Source organism: Amblyraja radiata, chromosome 16, assembly GCF_010909765.2.
Source record: "Amblyraja radiata isolate CabotCenter1 chromosome 16, sAmbRad1.1.pri, whole genome shotgun sequence".
In the NCBI taxonomy this organism is placed as follows: domain Eukaryota; kingdom Metazoa; phylum Chordata; class Chondrichthyes; order Rajiformes; family Rajidae; genus Amblyraja; species Amblyraja radiata.
This window is the reverse complement of record NC_045971.1, coordinates 16,598,768-16,621,210: the sequence shown is the minus strand read 5'-3', so window position 1 is coordinate 16,621,210 and position 22,443 is coordinate 16,598,768. Positions and strand designations below refer to the sequence as shown.

Sequence of the window (22,443 nt, the reverse complement as noted above, 5' to 3'; positions counted from 1 at the left end):
TTGTGTCTATCTTCTGTGTAAACCAGCATCTGCAGTTCCTTCCTTCACATTCCTTATGCAACTCCACTTGCCACACATCTCTCATCAGAATAACATCTCTCTACCATTGATTCCTTTCTACCATGACCAAGCTAATTTTGAATCTAAGATTGGCATAAAGTGCTGGAGAAACTCACTGGATCAGGCAGCACCTCTGGATAAAAAGAACGGGTGGCATTTTATGTTGGGACCCTTCTTTTTGGACTAATCTATGATGGATGTCATGATGGATCCCATGCATCATTATCTTCTGAATCAGCCCATCATCAAGGTCATTGCCAAATGCTTTAGTAAAGTCCGTGGAGACAACGTCCACTGTATAACCCTTAACAATCATCACCCTCTCAAAACCTCAATCAGATACATAAGACATGACCTCCCCTGTACAAAACCATATTTTCTCATGGATTGAATAGGGTTGAATATTTTATGTGTCTTTAGCCACAGGAGAGGTCCCAGACGACTGGAATGTAGCCAAATATGTTGCTATGTTAAACAGGGGCAATATGGATAACCCAGCAACTGTTCCACTCAGAGGTGGAGGATATATGGAACAGGATGTAAAAGACACTTGGATAGGTACATGGAAAATAAAGCATTTCGTGGGATATGGACCAAATGCAAACAAATGGGACTAGATTAGATGGGGGCATCCTGGTCAGCATGGACCAGTTTTGTCTGTTTCCATGCTGAAGATATACACACAGTGCTGGTGTAACTCAGCGGGCCAGGTAGCATCTTTGGAGAAAAGGAATAGGTGACGTTTCGGGTCTAGACCCTTCATCAGTCTCGACCCGAAACCTCATTGAGTTACTCCAGCATTTTGTGTCTATCTTCGGTGTAAGCCAGCATCTGCAGTTCCTTCTTATTCTGTTTCGTTGTTGTGTGACGCTGTGACTAACAGTAATAATTAAGTCTATGCTTATCCAATGCAAGTAAATCCTGTCCCTAAGAATTGTATCTAATTATTGCGCCGCCACTGATGTAAATCTCTATAATTTGCTGCATTATCTCGACCTCCTTTCTTAAACAACGGGCCAACTTCGGCTGCTCTCTCTCGTCCTCTGGGGTCACACCTGTGGCTAAAGAGGATGCAGAAAATATTCTATCCATGGGAAAGCAACGGGTAAATTATCCCTGGGTATGCATTAAATTGACGCCTTTTTGGTGAAACTGGACGGGGTGAGTGCGGTGTAAACCTGGTGCGTGTTAGCTGTAATTCCGCAGCTGCATCTGTAGGTAGCTGCCGCGGTTTAGGGGCAGCGCTGTCGCTAATATTGTGCAGCGATTGGCTGCGGGCGCAGTGATGTGGCTCAGAGTTCAGCTGCTCGCACTGTCTCATGTCCCGCTGCAGTGCAGTGTGTCAGAGCCCTGCACCAGAGCACAGCACACCCGCCCCGCTGTAGTGTATCAGAGCCATCCCTCACCGTGTCCCGCTGCAGTGCAGTGTGTCAGAGCACAGCACACCAACCCCGCTGTAGTGTATCAGAGCTATCCCTCACCGTGTCCCGCTGCAGTGCAGTGTGTCAGAGCACAGCACACCCGCCCCGCTGTAGTGTATCAGAGCCATCCCTCACCGTGTCCCGCTGCGGTGTAGTGTGTCAGAGCCGTCCCGCACCGCTCCGTCCCGGGGAGCGAAGGCACTGGCTGCCGACCCCCTGCCCAGGTCGCCCTGACTTGCAACCGAGCCCTCGCCGGACGCCCGGCTCCGCCACAGACTGCCCGAGCAGTTGCTGCAGCAATGATGAATCGCAAGGGAATGGTAGCCAAGATCCTTTGCCGAATACGGACCGACCCTTTCAGCAGCAACTACACGTTGCTGGGCAAGGAGCTGGGGAGGTGAGTGCTGGCCGTAGGACCGCCGACTGACCCCCGACCCCCACCTGCCCTCCCCTCCCCACTGACACCCACCCCCCTCCCCCCCGTCCCGGAGCGCCGGCAGCAGGCACAAGTACTGGTGGTACCCCGTCCCCCTGTATTGGACACTGACACTTCCCTGAACTGTACCCCGCTGCACTGACACCCTTATCCCCTCCCCCACGTTTCAACCCCCCTCCACACTGATACCTCCGCCACCGTATACTGACCTCCCTCCCCGTTTCCCTCCCTACACTGACACCCCGTTTTTTCTCTCCCGTTTCGCCTCGCCAGCAGTAATATCCCCGCTCCCCTTCCACACTGACACCTCCCCCCCCCTCGTCCCCTTCGCCGCGACCTCCCCGCCACTGTTGCCCCCCCCCCCCCTTTCCTTCCCTCCCTGCGCTGACCCCCACTACCCCCCGAACCCAGATCTATTCACCACAGTGACCCGGCAAAACAGTAAAACGATCTGTGGAAAGGAGCAATTAAGGGGGAAAGTTTTTCTGAAAGGAGCCGGTGCCCCGTTTAAAATGACAGGTCGCGTTTTAACGTCTAGGTGGGAAGAGGTCAAACCTTAACCTTGCGATAAATCAAGCGAGAGTTGTTTTTATTTACCATAAGTATGCACCGTAAGTCTGGAGAAGCTAAATTAGTTTGTTTTTGCTTTGTTAATGTTTGTGCTGCCAAAGTACATTTTAATTACCAGATCAATGTCTTAATTGCTATTGAGCGCATTGTGCAGCCGTTGTTAATAAACACTGCGAACAGTTGCTGTTATTTTAATCGTAGCTTGAAGGTTATGTGCATGGCATTACAGATCATTGTTTAACACGTTCAGTCAAGAGTGGTCAAAGGTTGACAACTGAATGCGTTGACCTAGAGTGGAGACACTGAGAAGTTTAATGTCACCTCTCTGCCCAGTAAACAGCTTAATTGGCTCCTTTACTTAATGTTTAAGGACGCAGACCAAGTGACATTCAAAACTTTGTGCATATTATGTATTTAAAAATATATATTTTAATGCTTTTTGCAGGGAACCTTGTGGTTATTTCTCTGAGTAATTGCATCCTTATCTTAGTCAGTTAAGTTAAATCTCATGACTTTAGATACAATTCAAACTGCTGTAGCTGGTTGCTCAGGTGCATTTCAACATTGCACCAACTTTCACTGTGATTCAGTTCCCGCTCTCACTCCAGAATGGAGCATGCCAAAGTCACTTCTGAGTCAGAATTGACCCAAGTTCTCTGGATATATCCACAGACAGAATCCAGGTTAGTTTGAGCTTTGATTGCTGATTTGTAGTTAGAAGAGTGGTGGACCAGGGAAGGGCTTCTGAAAGCTGGGGATAGCCCTGATAGGGAATTAGTATTTGTGGATCGAAACAATACAAACAAATACAGGATATATGGCTTTTATTGTAGGCGAAGCTAGCAATGTCACAAGATCTCATTGTTCCCAATATCCTCTCTTGTCAGTTCTGCTAATGTTTAGAATTCCTCTCTCTCACCTGGAGAGCTAGTGACCCTGCAACCTAACAAAGATAGTGCACTGGGTTAAACCAGTCCATCCAGATACACTCCCCTTGGTTCTTTGTCAGATGCCTTCTCTGTATTCATTGAGAGCAGAGTGTGGGGATTACATCTGTGGAACCAAAGTGTCTGAGCTGATAGCTGAGGATTTTTTATGCCCCTTTTGTCATATGTCAGGCATCACAAGTTAATAGTAATTCAGAAAGCAGTAACACGTCTGGTTGCAATGTTACATCTGCAGAGTTTGGAGGAAGTGTCCTATTTTATCAACACACCAGCTGGTTGTGAAAACAGCAACCATGTAGTTCTACGTGGTAATTCACACTGGAATTTGATTCTGACGTATAAACTGGATCAAATAAATGCTAGATTAGTGTGATCACCATATTCCATTTGTACACATTGAATGCCCTTGAACTTTCTTCAGATCTGAAACACCGCCTATCCATGTTCCCCAGAGATGCTGCCTGACCTGCTGAGTTACTCCAGCACTTTGTGCCTTTTTTTTTGTAAACCGGCCCCTGCAGTTCTGTGTATCTATAACATAAATTACCGCAGAAGGCTGTGGGGGACAAGTCAGTGGATATAGTTAAGGCAGCAATAGATAGATTCTTGATTAGTACAGGTGTCAGAGGTTATGAGGAGAAGTGTAGAAGAATGGGGTTAGGAGGGAGAGATAGATCAGCCATGATTGAATGGCAGATTAGACTTGATGGGCCAAATAGCCTAATTCTGCTCCTATCACTTATGGTCTTATAAAATTTTATTGCAGCTGCACTGTGCTGGGATTTGAACTGGTGTCTAAAGACCAGGTTTCAGGTTACTGGATACTGGTTCTGTATTTTATGCCTTTTATTGCGATTCAGTATGGTTATTGCAAGAACTTTGGCCACTGTGTGATTAATCTGGGGGCAATTACTTCCACACAAATAACTCTGCAATGAGAGAGTTGACCCATTTCACATTGTCTCTCGTAGAAATGTCATTAAAGTAATTGCTAACGGAACTCATCATAACAGAAAAAGGTGGAAAGATTATCTGATAAAAAAACTGTAACAGTAAATGATTTGGTGCGAAGATAGACACAAAAAGCCAGAGCAACTCACCGGGACAGGCAGTATCTCTGGTGAGAAGGAATTGGTGACGTTTCGGGTCGATACCCTTCTTCCCATTTCGGGTGCATCAGCTTGGAACTGGCTCAATGTAAATGCAATCCACTGCCCCCCCCCCCCCCCCCCCCCCCCCCCCCCTCCCCACAACCATGCAAGTTCTTTCCTACGGATCGGTTTATATTATAAAAGATTCCTGTAAAAGCACAGCCGGGACTGCCCAGTGTGGTGGTTTTCAATGTTTTGTACCTTCTACTCTAACAACATTTTTGGAGATTTTCAAAGATGCCAACAGTTTGTTTTGCAGAATGATGCAGGGTTTAATGTAATCCATCTGTGAATTAAAACAAAATACAAGTATCATTTAGAAATGCTACTTTGAAATTTGTGTGATGATTCAGTATGTGATCAGATTGATTTAGCGACACATTTGATTGGGGGTCTGGCACTCCTATTAGCAAAGCACAAACCAGGGCTCAGTGATGGGGAGATGTGCTCTCTGAATCCATCTGACATTAAACATCTTCCAGGGTATCTAAGTTTCTTGGTGTTCCAATCTTTTGACAAAAGTGTGTAATCTTTGTGCTTCTGAACTAAATCGGGGATCTCGCCACTGAAGAATAATACTGCTTTACAAATTGCAGACAATGTGTCGTGTGCAAGACTAGTAATCTGCGGAAAAATAGCTGCTGTTGAGAAGGAAGGCCAGTTGTTTTTGGAGCACTGCCTCTTCCCGGTGTCAGGGCTGGGGATCTCTTGCATCACTTAGCTCCAGGAATCTCTTCTCCATGGTCTGTGTTATCCTGTAGTCAGATTGCCTGTGTCAGAGGTCATGCTCAGTCCTAGAAAGTGTGGCAAAGCAGATGATTGTCACCTGAAACTCAGCTGCAGATATCATGATCCAGTTAGGCATTGTGCCTAAAAACATATGTATCATCCTCGCTGAGTTCAATGCAGGTCTGTGCAACTGAGGATGTAATCTAATTAATCTAATTAAAGTAGAATTGTAGTATTTATTCAGCCTGCATAGAGACTAAACCTAAGTAGCTTAGAAAGTTAATAATGTGTAATACCATCATGCCGATGGTAGCTGATGATTGAATGCACTAACATGGCCTTTATTAGTTCTCAATCACAGGAAATTAAATTTTCTGGTGATTTTTCGTGATTAACTTCCCAAAACTTGACAGCCATGTCATTTTTTAATTCGGACTCTGTAAAGAGCCAACTGTTTTCATGCCTATGTGTACTGGATTGATTGTACAACATGTGCATGGTCTGTTGTAATGTAATCAATCAGTGTAGGCTTAATCCTACACATTGACCAAATCTGGATTGTTGGGCATAGGGCCAAAAACGGGGCAGTGGGAATTAAACCTCCCTTGGGGTGGGGAAGTGGGGAGCTGGGGAAAAATATTATATTAATGCCATTGCTGTACATTTTAGCATCTGTTTGAGCTTGGTACCGATGCACCTTAAGCAGTGAACGACAGATGATATTTAGTTTTATATAGCAAGGAAACAGGTCCTTCGGCCCAACCTGTCCATGCCATCCAAGTTGCCAACCTGACCTAGTCTAATTTGCCTGTCTTAAGCCCATATCCTTCTAAACCTTTCTTATCCTTTCCTGGATTTTATCTTGCACTAAACATTATTCCCTTTATCAAGTATCTGTACACTGGACAGATCCATTGTAATGATGTTAGACAAAAATGCTGGAGAAACTCAGCGGGTGAGGCAGCATCTATGGAGCGAAGGAATAGGTGACGTTTCGGATCGAGACCCTACTTCAGACCGAAGAAGGGTCTCGACTCGAAACGTCACCTATTCCTTCGCTCCATAGATGCTGCCTCACTCTCTGAGTTTCTCCAGAAATTTTGTCTACCTTTGATTTTTCCTGCAACTTCAGTTCTTTCTTAAACATTGTAATGATGTGAACTTTCTGCAATAGTCGTTCTGCTGACTGCTTAGCTTGGAACAAAAAGCCTTTCATTGTACCTTGGTATACATGACAATAAACTAAACTAAATTATCCATGTACCTGTCTAAGTGGTTATTAAAAGTTATGTTACAGTTGAAAAAGACATTGGTGACATCGAATTTGGAGCATTATATTCACTTTTGATCATCCTGCTATAGGAAGGATGTTATTAAGCTAGAAAGTGCGGCGAAGATTTACGATGTTGCCAGGACTCGAGGGCCTGAGCTGTAGTGAAAGGTGGGCAGGCTAGGACTTTATTCTTTGAGGCACAGGAGGCTGAGGGATTACTCACAGTGGTGTATAAAACATAAGGGGAATAGATGGGCATTGAGCACACATGCAGGAGTCGACAACGATGCCAATGGCTGTTGGTCATGTTCTGCCTCGGTGAAGGAGACTTTAATGAAAATCATGTTAATGCAGGGCTTGGTACAAAATCTCAGTTGTGTTGAAATCGGGGAAGGTTTGATACAAGTGTACGGTATTACAAGCATGTAGCCTCGTCTTTGGCCCAAGTTGTTGCTTTATAGTATCTCCTCTGATTCGTGGTCTGCGTATCGCACTAGTTCATGCCAGGATTTGTTAACCGCCGTCTGGGGCTACACGGCAAAGATTGATATGCTGACACCACATTGACACTCGGACCGGATGCAAATGCTGCATTACATTCTGTGGGAAAAGAAAACTCTGCCCAGCGTTGCCAGCACAGTGCTCAATGCTCTCTTGTTGCTCAAACAACATTCGGGGTGATGTGTGTCCGTACCCTGGGAAATCTCATTCTTTGCAGCATGCTCTTATTTCAGATGGAGTGCAGCATTCTTCGGGGCTCCAGCTGATTTAGGCATTTTGTCGGGGGAGCTGAATATTTACATTGGGCAGGAGAATTGAAATCTCCTGTCAAAGCTATTCTGTGGCTCTGTGCTATGTAAATTAAAGGGGTTTTAACAAAACTGCACAGAACCAGTGTTGGACTGAAAGAATGCTTGGTGCCAGGGATGTTGGCAGATGGGCTGGTTGCTGCATCAGTCAGTGCCATTGAACTGATGTGCCTATTGATAGAAAGCAGCTTGTCCTCCAACCCCTGTGGTCTGCCAGTTTCTGAAAGCCCTTTCAACTAAACACATCCTTTCAGTCCGGGGGTGGTTTGCACGGGGTGCAGTTCCTAGTGACTGTGGATTCTCCATGTTGCTCCCAAAGCCGTCACTGTTCACATGACGTTGTACGTAATGAATGCCAGCTGGCCATTCACCCACAGCGACCATCACAGGTCTGTTCGGGGCCTGTCCCACTTGGGCAACCTAATCCGCGAGTTCTGGCGAGTTTGCCCTCGACTCGTACTCGCAGCATGGTTGACACGAGGTCGTAGGATGTCATCAAAACTCTCCTTCATGCTCGAGAGTGGTCTCCGCATACTCGAGGCCTCAGCTAGGTTGCGGCGTTTTTTTCAATATGTTAAAAAATGCCCGCAAGTTTAAAAAAAGGTCACCATGGAAAAAATCTATACTTTTTTTACTTGTAGGTTTTGTCGTAGTAGGTCGGCATGTTAGTCGTAGGTAATCGAGGGCAGTCGAAGGTAGAAACATAGAAAATAGGTGCAGGAGTAGGCCATTCGGCCCTTCGAGCCTGCACCGCCATTCAATATGATCATGGCTGATCATCCAACTCAGTATCCTGTACCTGCCTTCTCTCCATACCCCCTGATCCCATTAGCCACATGGGCCACATCTAACTCCCTCTTAAATATAGCCAATGAACTGGCCTCAACTACCTTCTGTGGCAGAGAATTCCAGAGATTCACCACTCTCTGTGTGAAAAATGTTTTCCTCATCTTGGTAGTCATAGATAGTCTTCATCCTAGTCAAAGGGAGGTCGAAGGAGGTCGTATTCACTCTCCACTATTCGGAGTCCAATTTTCCCGAAGTTAGTCATAGCTAGTCTTCAACGTAGTCGAAGGAGGTCTTCAACATGTCATTTTTTAAAACTCTTCTACACTTGCCAATTAGGTGGCCCAAGTGGGACAGCCCCTTTAACATTCTCACATCTACACGCTCCATCCTCGAGCAGCGGTCAGGAGCTGGAACACCAGCCACTTGCCACAGCAAATGCTGAGACCAACTGCAGAACTCCACTGCTGGCTTCGTGAAGTTAGTGGAGAAGAGACAGTAGGGTCCATTGGAAAGCATTTTATCGGGATGCATCACAGCATGGTTTGGGAACAACCCCATCCAAGACCGCAATAAACTACTTACACCTCGCGCTGCCTTGGCAAGACCACCAGCATAATCAAGGATGAGTTGCACTGTGGCCTCTTCCTCTTCTCCCCTCACCCATCAGGTAAAAGGTATAGAAATATGAAAACACACACCTCCATATTTGGTGACAGTTTCTTCCCAGCTGTCATCAGGCAAACTGAACCATCCTAACAACAACTAGTCCTGAGCTACTATCTACCTCTTTGGAAACAAACCCTCTGACTATTTTTAATTGGGCTTTACTGGACTCTATTTTGCACTAAATGTTATTTATGTTATCATGTAACTACACTGTATGGTTCGATTGTAATCGTGTATTGTTTTTCCGCTGACTGGTTAGTATGCAACAAAAGCTTTTCACTGTACCGCGATAAAACGTGACATTCATCTAAACTGAAACTCATTAATTTGATGCAGGCGAGGAAAATTGTGTTTAAATTTTACCAAACAATTAAATTGCACCAGGCAATGATGACTCCACACAGAATCCTAGGGGGAATTAGCAGACATGATCTGCACGCCTATTTTTATTCCTGTCTTTAGAGTTTGGCAGATATTGCATGTTATCAGCTCTTGGAATATTGTGGTTTCATCAAACCTATGCAGGCTTTGTACAAAACTTTGCACTTGTTGGTTTTTCTGGCAGCAAACGGTTTCTCAGTCTTACTCTTTTGGGTTAAATGCAGTGAGATGGCATCGTTTAATGACGCATGCTGGTGAGAGGGTGACACCTTTCTGGTTGCTGTGGCAACGCTGCAGTTTTATGCGAGAGTGCCTGTGAGTGGAATTAGTGCAAGACTGCAGTTTCGATACCTTGCCTGCATTGGGACATCATTATAGAACAAATAAATGAAAGATATGCAAAAAAGTTACGATGATGAAGGAAGATAACTTGTTTTCAGCAGAGGTGCACATGAGAGTCTTTTAAAGTATTGCCGCTTGTACTGTAGATTCTCATCAGTGGTCATTTGCTCTCTAGTTTTCCGTGAAGATTTAGATATGACTGTAGTGAAATTATCACACTGCCTTCTCTTCACATTTGTGACCTTAACTGGTAATGATGCAAAAGAAAAGATTTGTATGAGGGGCAAATAATGTCACAGAGGAGCTCACCAGTACTGTGCTGTGACCCATTCAGTGGTTTTTACAAGGCATATTAGGATGATGGCACACACTAACACCCAACAGATGCCAAAGTGGGTGTTCGAGACCACCTGCTGTGGGAGTCCCAATACAAACCAACATAAAAGCAGCTAAAGTTATGTTAAGTACCGATGACCAGTTTCTCTCATTAACCTCGTGACCTTCCTTCAACATGTAGAGAATCAGCTGGAGTTGTTTGTTCCCTCTCCAAGGTTTTGTCTTGTAATTATCCAGCCCTGTTAACACCACATCAGGTTGCCTCCGGAAATATACCGTCATTCAAGAACAACCTTCGTGTAACATGCATGAAAAAAATGGGAATAAGATTTCATTTAACTGAATTTATGAAGTAATTGCTTCGGGACTGATACATAATCTGTACTCTGTGGGTACTCTCTATTGTGTAAGTTCTTGAGGCAACCTTGATCAGCCAGCTTTATAACCGCAGTGCAAGGACTGCATACATTTCTGCAACAGCAGTACTAACTCTCTTAACAATCCATGCCAACAAAATGAGTCCTGCCTTGGTTCCAATATAGGAATTCATTATTTGATCTATTCAGGGTCAGAGAGCAAATGCCATAGGTTATGACTAATTAGATGTTTTTTTTTTTTAAAGAACCTGCATAGGCAAAATGGACAGAATGGCTTCTCCTGTGTAGGAAGGAACTGCAGATGCTGGTTTGAATGATTCCTGCTAAACAGTTAATGGAGAAGATGGAGTCTCCAGTTCATAGTCAAAGGTTGCAACTCGAAATATGTTTTCACATGTAGCAGTATTATTGTTTTGCTGCACTGATGAAAGGAAGCTATTTTGAGCATACCGTACAAGGAATCGTGGGGATCTCTCTTTCTCTCTCTCTCGTCAACAACTAAAGGGTCTTAAGGGTTCAAGGAGATTCTTCTACAAGTATCTTTGAGCATGGGATCAATACTTTGTTTCATTTTTAAAAATTCATAAAAGTTCCAATTATTTATATTTGGTCATTTTAAAAACAATTTTAATGGTTGAAAATATGAGAAGCCAGGTTGTTTTTCCACAGATTTCACTGTTCTTGCTGTTCACAAGGCATTAATTATTGTTTTGTGCTCGGGTAACTTAACACCAGGTTTAACCAGCCTCTTGTCCAAACAAATAGAGCTATGAACTGTGAATTGTTCCAGCAACTGTGTACATGTTCTGCATGAATCCCGCTCACCAGACTTGCAAAGTCTAGTTACATTTGCTTTCCAGAATACGATGATGTTGCAAATGATCTACCTCCTTTCCTCCTTGGTGTGAATAAACTCACTGTGGGCACTTTTCAATGGCTAAGATAGACACAAAATGCTGGAGTAACTCAGCGGAACAGGCAGCATCTCAGGATAAAAGGAATTGAGCCGTTTTGGGCCAAGACCCTTCTTCAGACTGAGAGTCAGGAGAGAGGGAAACTTGTGATATGAAAAGGTACAAAGAACACATGAATGAAAGACATGGAAAGTTGATAGGCTGCTACTCCCACTTCTGAAGGTACTTATTACAGTATGAGGCACACTCTGCTGGTTTGGTGGTGTTGTTGAACCATGATTTGATGGATACCACTTTGGAAATCTAGAGAGCTGATATTCTTAAAAAATCCTTTTTACAGTGAATCACATCTTGCATCAAACCCCAATCTGAAAGAAAGGGGAGTCTGTTGCATGGGATCACCTGATCTGACCCCTACTCCACTTGAGTTACTTGACCCTGTGCAATGGCCTGATTCGAACCACGTCTGCCTCCACACTTCCAATGGGCAAAATGGGAACATGAAATGGCAATGCTGCAATCCAGCTCTGTCACTGATGTAAATTGTATTGTGTACTTAGTTATGCTTTTGTATTCATTTAATTGTTGAAGCAGGATCAAATGTAAAAGACATTAACCATAATTTGGTTACAAATGGGGAATATCTAGATGAATTACAAGTAAATTACTGTATTGTAACGTGATTAATAACATTAACGAGTAAACAAGGGAAGATTGGAGCTTAATTGAGTCAACGTCTAGATATTTGATAACATTAAGTAACATTTTAGCATGAACCTATCAGTCAGTAAACTTGCATAGTCATATCTTGCATGTGATTGCTCCATCTATGAATTATAATTGCTGACATACCTAGTGCCATGAGTGTCATGCCATTCTTTCCTGCTTGGCAGAAAGCTACCAGGTGCTGGAAATATGCTTGCTTTTTCCAAAGCCTAGTGTAGGTTGGGAAATATTCTGATTCTTCCTGTGAGCAGCATGCATGTATTGAGGCCTCTGGACATGCACAGTAACTTGCATCTGTGTACCACACCTGATCTTCATTTGCATGTTCAACAAGTAAATGACAGTTTAGTTTAGAGATACAGTGTGGAAACGAGCCCTTCGGTCCACCGAGTCCGCCCTTACACTATCCCACACACACTATGGACAATTTTTATAATTATACCAAGCCAATTAACCTACAAACCTGTACGTCTTTGGAGTGTGGGAGGCAACCGGAGATCCAGGAGAAAACCCACGCAGGGAGAACGTACAAACTCCGTACAGACACGCACCCATAGTCGAGGTCGAACCCAGGTCCCTGGCGCTGTAAGGCAGCAACTCTATCGCTGCTCTACCGTGCCGCACTGAATATCATTGTGACATGACCATTGATACTAACTGGGTTTATGAACAGCTTGGCCTTGTATGTTGGAGCCCATCTTACCAGAATGGTTGTAGTATTCACCTGTTGAAGTCCCTACCTCAGTTAGTAGCGTGCAACTCTTGGTTAAGGTAAATTTCTCCTCAATTTGTTTTCATCTGTAATGATGACTCTTGCATTGTACCCCTTCAACACCACTGTCACAATTCTGTGCTCTCAGGCAAATTCCTTCATGCCCCATGATGTCTCCCTGCTTCTCAAGGTCAGGTGTCCTGGTGCTTACAGTTTTTCTTTCTGACGTTTCCCCCCCCCCCCCCCCCCCCCCCCCCCCCCCAAGTCCAATCTTTCCTCCAGAATTTTCATCTACTTTCCAGCCAGACTAATTCCTTCACCTATCTGAGGTATTCCTACACCAATATGAGTTTCCCAACCCCCCAGCCTCCCTGGTTATGCAGAGTAATGCTCCCTACAACCCACTCTCTCAATCTCAGAGTCTTATAGCACAGAAATGGGACCTTTTGCCCACCATGCTAACCATCAAGTACTCATCTGTACCAATATGACCGGTAGCCTACAGTGCCTTGGTAATTCAATCTCATGATCTTCTCCCCATTAATTCACCTGGACATGTTGTATTTGGGAGGTGCATGTATGAAAATGATTAAAATTAACTATTCTTCCACACAAAGAACTACTTCCCTAATATATGCACTCATCACAACTTAAATAAATAGGAAGACACAGTTTCTATGTGCAGAAAGTCCAAAGGTTAATGTTCAAATTCCACGAATAAAAAACATTGAAAGATCTTATAACTATCCCTGTGCACTAATCACCTGTTTGTGAAGATTAGATTATCTGCTGTTGCCTGATGCATTTACTGGAAAGGTTAAGCAATGTCCCTGGTCACAGTACTGAAAAAGGGTTTTAAAAACTCTACCTCATAGAAATATTTGGCTTTATTTCTAGCAGTTGCATGTTAGTGATAGATTTATTCTACTGGAAGCCATAGTCTTGCAGTTTGATTCCTGTAAACTTGTAGCATCTCATCCAAGTGTTCACTGGAGCTTAGAAGGATGAGGGGGAATCTTATAGAAACATATAAAATTATAAAAGGACTGGACAAGCTAGATGCAGGAAAAATGGACTCACCCAATGTTGGGTGAGTCCAGAACCAGGGGCCGCAGTCTTAGAATAAAGGGGAGGTCATTTCAGACTGAGGTGAGAAAAAACTTTTTCACCCAGAGAGTTGTGAATTTATGGAATTCCCTGCCACAGAGGGCAGTGGAGGCCAAATCACTGGATGGATTTACATGAGAGTTAGATAGAGCTCTAGGGGCTAGTGGAGTCAATGGATGTGGGGAGAAGGCAGGCACGGGTTATTGATAGGGGACGATCAGCCATGATCACAATGAATGGCGGTGCTGGCTCGAAGGGCCGAATGGCCTCCTCCTGCACCTATTTTCTATGTTTAAGTGCCATCCAGTGGGTACAAGGTGAGGGGTGAGGACCAGTCGTTGGTCAAGGACAATTAAAAGTAATCTCTTTCCTGTCTTAGTCTACTGTCTAACCATGCTCTTTCCACCAGGGATCGTTGAATTACAGACAGCATCAGAATTCTTTGTTTTTGTTTCCATTTGGCCTCCTTGCAGCTCCCAAGAAGAGTAAAGAGAGTCTTTCAGCTGCAGGCCCAGTGGAATCGGCTAAGTCAATATATTGCGATTAAAAATGCTCTTTATAAACCAGATCAGTGTTTTGTTGAAAGTATTTGTACCGGGACTGCAGTGTCGAGAGTTATGTTTATAGACACATTGCTTGGCAGTTGTGCTGGGGTCTCTCCACGTAGCTTGTCAGCATCTCCACCACAAAGAGCCCCGACAATCCATCTTTGTGGCACTAATTTTAAAGCCGTAACATGATTTACTGACATAAAGCCCGGCCACTGTAATGAAAACTGTTATGCTTACCTTATGAAACAGATGTACTGTGCAGTAAGAGAATCGTATGTCTCTTCAATAAAGCACTTTGTGATTAGACCAATTCCAACTTCAAGCAATTTCCATGAATGTTCATTGTTTTGTCCATGCAACGAAAGCCCTTGCGAGGATGATGTTAAGGAAGAACGTTTGAGGTTTAGGTTATTGTCACGTGTACCGAGGTTTTGTTGCGTGCTAACCAGTCGGCGGAAAGACAATACATGATCACAATCAAGGGCAAAAGTTATAACTATAGTTACAATCGAGAGCAATATGCGGGAGCAATAGGTGTACGGTGACTGTTAGCAACGCTGCCCTTTGGATGGAAATCCGGGATTCCTGTTAAAGGTGCCAGCTCCTCTGGCTGATATTTCTCCATCCTGCTCTCTGGTAATTCAGTGGGTGCTGTGCACCCAGGAAGTCTAATCATCATGTGTAGGAAGGAACTGCAAACGCTGGTTTAAACGGAAGATAGGCACAAAATGCTGGAGTAACTCTGGTCTAGGTAACTAGGTCTCGACCCAAAACATCATTTAGAAAATAGGTGCAGGAGGAGGCCATTGGGCCCTTCGAGCCAGCACCACCATTCATTGTGATCATGGCTGATCGTCCCCAATCAATAACCCGTGCCTGCCTTCTCACCATATCCCTTCATTCCACCAGCCCTTAGAGCTCTATCTATCTCTCTCTTAAATCCATCCAGTGATTTGGCCTCCGCTGCCCTCTGTGGCATGGAATTCCACAAATTCACAACTCTCTGGGTGAAAAAGGTATTTTTTTTCCTCACCTCAGTCCTAAATGGCCTCCCCTTAATTCTAAGACTGTGGCCCCTGGTTCTGGACTCGCCCAACAATGGGACCATTTTTCCTGCATCTAGCCTGTCCAGTCCTTTTGTAATTGTATATGTTTCTATATGAACCACCCCCTCATCCTTCTAAACTCCAATTTATTCCATTCCAACAGAGATGCAGCCTGACCCGCTGAGTTAGTTTTTGTGTCTATCTTCAGTCTAATCATCCTGATGCTTACAGGCACAGGAAGAATGTGGCAAAAACTGTGTGCTTTTTTTTCGTACTTTTCTTTACATTTGGAGGTTTGACTCAAATAAAGACTCCGGTTTAGATAAATGTGATCAGATGACTGGTAATTAAAGCAGCCTGCTGTGAATCAGATGGAAGGTTTGTAAGCTGTAAAGCCTGCTGTTATCCTGACACCATTGTTCATGGCATCTGGAGGAAACTATACGAATAGTTGGACTGGAGCTATTACATTACACATGATTTATATTTCTGATAAAAGTGTCATATTGGAGTTGAGGTACAGATTAAACATATTCTAATAGAACGATCTGGCTGGCCAAATGGAGAATTGTAGACAATAACAGGGTCTAGTTGATGTAATTAATATTGAATTCAAAGAGTGGTCACTTCTATGTTTGAATCCCTGACTTATCTTTTCATCACTCCTATCATTTTACATTTCAATAACATATAATTTATTTTTAATTTTCACAATAGTGTGAAATTACAAGAATGTTTTCACAGCGGTTGGACTGTAATCTATTTAAATTGAACGCACAGATTTTCAAGCCCACATGTGGACAGGATATCTCTCGTGGATGCATAGAGGCACCGTTTGTGATTGGAATCTTTCTCTTGAACTCGCTGTGGTTCAGCAAACCCGGATCTCTTCACAATTTATGCGCTTCCAATGTTTCTTTGTTACAATATGGATCTAAAACTCGAGGTGCAATGTTTTATTTTGCTTCCATTTCAATGACGCTCTGGACTAGTTTAACATATGTGTGGCTTCTTCACGCTGATTCGGATGATCAGCCAACTGTTTTACACAAGGGTGGTGGGTATATGGAATGGGCTGACTGGGGAAGTAGTTGACGCTGGTACAATAACCACATTTGGACCGGTACACAGAGGGATATGGGTCCAGTGCGGGCAAATGGGACTAGTTTAGATGGGGCATCTTGGTTGGTGTGGATGAGTTGGGTCAAAAGGCCCGTTTCCATGCTGTGTGACACTATAACTCAGCAAGTCGCTTTTGAAAATAGTGCCTTTCTCCAGAATAGTGTGACCAGGTAAGCAGCACGTGCTGAAAAAAACTGCAAATGCTGGTTCACACTGAAGATAAATACAAAAAGCTGGGGTAACTCAGCGGGTCAGGCAGCATCTCTGGAGAAAAGGGAATAGGTGACGTTTTGCTTCGAGCCCATTCTTCAGACTGAGAGTCAGGGGAAAGGGAAGACAAGAAAAATAGAAGGTACATAGAACAGATGAATGAAAGATATACAAAAAGCAATGATGATGAAGGAAAGGCAGAGCCCACAATGATCCATTGTTGGCTGTGGAGTAGGTGATAAAGGGCTATACAGACAGTGAAGCTCAACAGGATGACAGTGAAACTAGTACGCAGACTAGGGTGGGGGAGAAATGGAAAGAGAGGGGATGCAAGGGTTACTTGAAGTTGGAGAAATCAGAAACCCTACCGCTGGCTTGTAAGCTGCCCAAGCGAAATATGAAGTGCTGTTTCCTGACCTATCACTGGCATCTTTGTAAGTTTTATTTTGTTCTTTTTGGCTTTGTCATTGTTGCAGCAGAAGATTTGCTAATTGCCGCTGAGCTGATCCAAAAACAAAAGAAAAATTGTGTGCCCGTCCTTGAAGGACGTTGCAAGGTTGACATTTTACTTGAGGTGATTTAGCGCTCGTCTAATACAAATTTGCATTGAAAATTTGCAATGCCAGAGAAAATGGTCGTATCCATAGAAGGAAAAAAATCATATTGTAACCAGAAAGCTGAGTGGGATAGAGGGTGGAACCAGATCTTGGGCATAGCACAGTTCCTCGGGCTTAGATGTAGAGAGCATAAAAACATTCAGTGTTAGCATTATCTGCACAAAACCTGTTGGCTATGTTCCAAGCAATCTATTGCATGTTTCATTGTAGTATTGTTATGTTTCCCTTGTGCCCCATCTTATCTGTCCATAAGCTCTGACATTGCTGGTGAACAGTTTTGTTTAGGAAGGAACTGCAGATGCTGGTTTAAACAGAAGATGAACACAAAATGCACATTTTGTGTCTTATCAGTAGTTTAGTTTAGAGATACAGTGCAGAAACAGGCCTTTCAGCCCACCGAGTCTGCACTGACCAGCGATCCCTGCACACTAATGCTATCCTACACACTAGGGACAATATACCATTTTACCAAAGCCAATAAACCTACAAGCTTGTACTTCTTTGGAGTGTGGGAAGAATCCGGAGCACCCGAAGAAAACCCACGCAGATCACTTGGAGAACGTACAAACTCCATATAGACAGCACCTGGAGTCGTGATCAAACCTAGGTCTCTGGCACTGTCTGGCAGCAACTCTAGTGCTGTGCCACCATGCTGCTCTAACGTGGTATGACGCGCGTTACCACAGGCGGTGAATTGTGTGAGTACTGAGCGATGATAAGTTTGTCTCAAATTTTTAAGAGGCGGTGACATTTCCTCACATAGACTGCATAAGAAGAATAGACTTCATCTGGCACTTCATTGACATTGACATTGAGTCTGAAGAAAGGTTTCAACCCGAAACGCTGCCCATTTCCTTCGCTCCATAGATGCTGCCACAACTGCTGAGTTTCTCCAACATTTTTGTCTACCATTGACATTGACCTGATCCCTGCCACTGTTCTCTGTGCATCAACCAAAGGAGAAAGCCCTGGGTTCTCTAAAAGGATCTAACTGACAATATCTGCTGAGAGTATAGTATTTTCAATCCCTGATGTGGGTAGTCGTAGCAAATGTTGGACAGACATTAATCTGCAGAGTCGCCATCATATACCGTTTTATAAAGTCATGTGTTATGTGAGGAATGCATTTATAATGTGAAGCCAGTGATATGTTGAGCCTTCTCTCATGTCTGTTGTATCTCACTGAGATTCTTAAAACAGATTACTATATCCTTTGGGAGAGAGGGCTCAAAATGTGTCTTGTGTCAAATTATCAAGCAATTCTAGTCTGCCATAAAACATTTCTGATTTCCTAAGACCCCAATATCTCCAATCTAGGAGAAGGCCCTTCACCTTCTCGTTGCTGTGCTACCATTTAATTAGGAATGACTGATCAGTTTGTGAAAGTGTTTGAGATATAGAAATATCTTCCTCTGCTTTTGCAGTCTTTGCAGTTTTACTCTAAGCATACCTGAGGTTTAATTCCCCTTATTCTACCGCCCCCACCTCCTGCAACCCACACACATTTCCTGCCTCTCCACCCACATGCATACCTGCCTTTGAAGTGGGGAAAGAGAAACTATTTACTCAAATCTGCTCTACTCCTGGCTGGGTCTCTCTCTCTGTGTTACAGGGGACTGCCACAGCTGCCAAAATTGTCTACATATCAGAACTAGTAAGGTCAAATGTATATTTAAAAGGTGAACGTGAGAACAATAAAATGTAAATAGTATAATATAGGATTATTGCAACATTGGTGCTTGATGGACTCTGTAGCCTAAAGACCTATTTCTGTATATATCTATGGGTTTAAAATGGAAAGTTGTTCATGTGTTAATGCAATGGTAACTCTAAAGCAACTGTTCCTGGTCGTCCCCTGTGCATTGACACTCTCCTTTATTGTTTGAAAATGTCCTTTCAAAACTTTCCAAACTTTCCTCAGAAGGCTTATCTTACTTTGCGATTGTTGTTTGAATTCCGTGTATACCAGTCACGCAAAGATTGCTCTTTCCCTTGACGTTTGTTTTTCTATTTTGTATTTCTCATAAAACAGTGGATTGTGTGTGCTCCAAACAGGGCGAGCTAGAGGCCCTGCCCTGCCTGTATTTATGGCTGGAGCTGGAATGTGAGTTACAGGGGGCAAACGGCAACAAACAACTGTCATGTGTCATCATTTGTCACCAGTGGAATTCCACTGCTAAAGGTGAAGAATAAGTATTTTGGCAAGGAGCCAGAAATTCCACACGCATCCCGCTGTGTTAAAGATTCCTTAATTTGTCTGCCCTTCAGAACAAATATCACTGCCGTGTTAACCCAGATGGCTTACGACAGTGGATCTGAGTTAACACACATGACGGGCAACTAGGAATACTCACTGAGGTGCAAAGGGAATGAATGTCAGGCGGGGGTGACTCTGTACACGGCTCCTGGTGGAATAAACAGAAGACGGAGGTACAGTTCCAGAGGTTTGAGGAGAAAGACGGAACCAGATGTTGAAGCTCGAGGGAGGTGTTTGGGGGCACAAAGAAATGCAGATGCTGGAATCTTGAGCAAAAATGCTGGAAGACTCCAGCACCTGTGGAAGGATAATGTTTTGGGTTGGGACCCTTCTTCAGACGTAGATGTCTTTAGGGTCCTAATGTCTTCTCTCCCTAACTGTGAAGATGGAGATCAAAACAAGTGTTGGGGGCCCAAAAGGTGCAAATTGGCTTTGTAAATTCCAAAGTGGGATGCAACCTAAATTATTTGCTCCCTGTCTGGATGTGTTGAGTGGATGCACGTTCTGGCCAGTTCCCTTGGGTGCTCGGTAGTCTTAAAGGAACTGCTGATGGCTGCAATAAAATGTAAAGAAATGGCCATTGCAATGTTATTTCTGCTGAGCCAAAGGAGCAATGGTGATCCCGCCTGCACCAAGTCCACCCTCCACACCCTGGGCACAACTGCAGGAACCAAACTCTCTCTCAATGGGCTAAAGCCCATGCAGTCTCCTTGGGACACCATTTGCTTACCACCTCTTGTTTCTCATGTAGTTGAGACCTGAGGCTCGCTTTTAATTATAATTTAAAAAAAATGTAATTAAGCTACATGTTTCACGTTGCAGTACACATGCTGCTTGCGGCTCTCCTCCATAGTCTTAGGGGGCAAAATATCCTTGCCCAATAATACTGGTACATTGTATGCAAGAGTAAACTGCCAGATATTAGAAAAAAATATTTCTGATAATAACACCTTTCGACAAACCCCCAAATCATTCTGGTGAGGTGGGCTCTTCCCACAAGGTCCTCTGATCATGTGTCTGGTGTGACATATTTTTGATCATGGCTGAGAAAAATATTGTCAAGAGTCGAGAGTGTTTAATTGTCATATGTGCCAGCAAGGGAACAATGACATTCTTACTTCCTGCAGCATAACAGGCCCGAAACACAATAACACACAGATGTATAGCATACGGTCTTAAGTGATAGGAGCAGAATTAGGCCATTTGGCCCATTCAAGTCTACTCCACCATTCAATCATGGCTGATCTATCTCTCCCTCCTAACCCCATTCTCCTGCTTTCTCCCCATAACCTCTGACATCATCTGGTTCGTAACCTATGTGCCAGAAGGTAAAACATTCTAGTTCTCAGTGACACTACCTTCCCTGGGCTGAATGAAAAATGGCAATTATCCAGTTTCTGGTTTGTCTTAGAGACCTCAGATTTTCAACAGTTACATGGGGAATTAGATATTGACGGGAAAACGAATGGATATTCCAATTGATTTTGCACAAATATAATAAGACTAAAAGCCTGGGTTGTTATAGACTCTTACTTTCAACAATTGGTGCTCAGGTAGTGCAGTTTGAATTCCTCTAAATATCATCTATCCAGTTCAGGCAACTGGATGAATGGTTCTGGTGCTAAATACCAGGCTTTAGCATAGTCTTTGTCCTGTCTTTGTAAAACGTCGAGCACCTGAACTGGAGTTGGGAGCTTTCTGTTGTAATACAAAGACGTCTGATAAAACTCATGTTCATCACCCCTCTATCGGACATGCTCTAAGTATTGTGGGAAAAAATGACTTTTTGAGATGTAATTGAGTAAGCAGCCAGTTACTATCTAATTCAACAAAGTGGATAGGAAGCTGAACAATGTTCTTGTTATAAATGAATCCAGCAGAAGAAAATAGTAGTTTAGTTTCGAGGTACAGCATGGAAACAGGCCCTTTGGCCCACCGAGTCCATACCGACCATTGATCACCCGTTCACTAGTTCTATGTTATCCCACTTTCCGACACACTAGGAGCAATTTACAGAGACCAATAAACTTCACGCCTTTGGGATGTGGAAGGAAACTGGAGTACCCGGAGGAAACCCACGCAGCCACGGGAAGAATGTTCAAACTCCACACAGAGAGCACCTGATGTTGGGATCTAACCTGGGTCTCTGGCAGTTTAAGGCAGCAGCTCTACCACTGCGCCACTGTGCTTTCCCGTTATGCCACTGTGCTGCCGCTTAATGAAGTTTAGAATTTTGATCCGAGTGGATCTTGTGCAAATGCTAGAGGTGTGAGATACGTGTCGCTGGTTACAATGCTCACCCTGACTTTGTGTGTGGCTCTGCGTGGGAAAGGATGGTTTCTTCGAAGTAAAAGAGAGTGGGCAAGTTTCCTCAGAAGTGAAATCTAACTAACACCTCAAGCCATGCATCAAAATAATGAGTTGTAAATATAAGTGGGGAAAAAAGTAAATGCACACAAAGTCCATTAGTAAACCGCTTTTTCCCGCTGTGCATTTGATGGTCCAGATTGACACAAACTTTTATTTTATGATAACCTGATTAAGTTGAAGCAAAGAGAGATGTGAATGAAACTGTTATTTGCATTGCCTGGTGATTATTCACTTGCTTGGCCTACACTACAATGCCAAATAAATGTTTGTCTTGTTCAGAGACCAACATGCCCTACTTCCATGAATAAACAGATTACATTCAGTTTAAATGAATGATGTTAGAGATATCATTCATGTACGTGAAGTGAATTCTGTTTAAGGTTGCCCAGTGCACAGTTGGCATTGTGGTACTCAAATATTCTGGATGCAGACAATATCTTCAGTGATAACTTGTCTACTAATTCCATTTTTAATAAAAACTTCCAATTTTTAAATAGTAATTCCAAAATCAGGAATTAAATATC

General features: G+C 43.5%; 1 protein-coding gene across 2 annotated transcripts in view; it reads left to right on the top strand.

The window, feature by feature from the left end:
- The first annotated feature begins 1,360 nt into the window (after positions 1-1,360).
- The window catches only part of LOC116981972 (serine/threonine-protein kinase 17A-like), a 52,065-nt gene continuing 30,982 nt past the window's right edge, over positions 1,361-22,443 (top strand). The window contains exons 1-4 of one of the 2 annotated variants that reach the window (XM_033035229.1): positions 1,362-1,438; positions 1,470-1,481; positions 1,552-1,571; positions 1,662-1,878. In XM_033035229.1, the coding sequence (XP_032891120.1) occupies positions 1,380-1,438; positions 1,470-1,481; positions 1,552-1,571; positions 1,662-1,878 (308 nt within the window). In that variant the 5' untranslated portion in view covers positions 1,362-1,379. Of the gene's footprint in view, positions 1,879-22,443 lie in introns of both variants that reach the window. The other variant, XM_033035230.1, reaches the window with a different exon arrangement.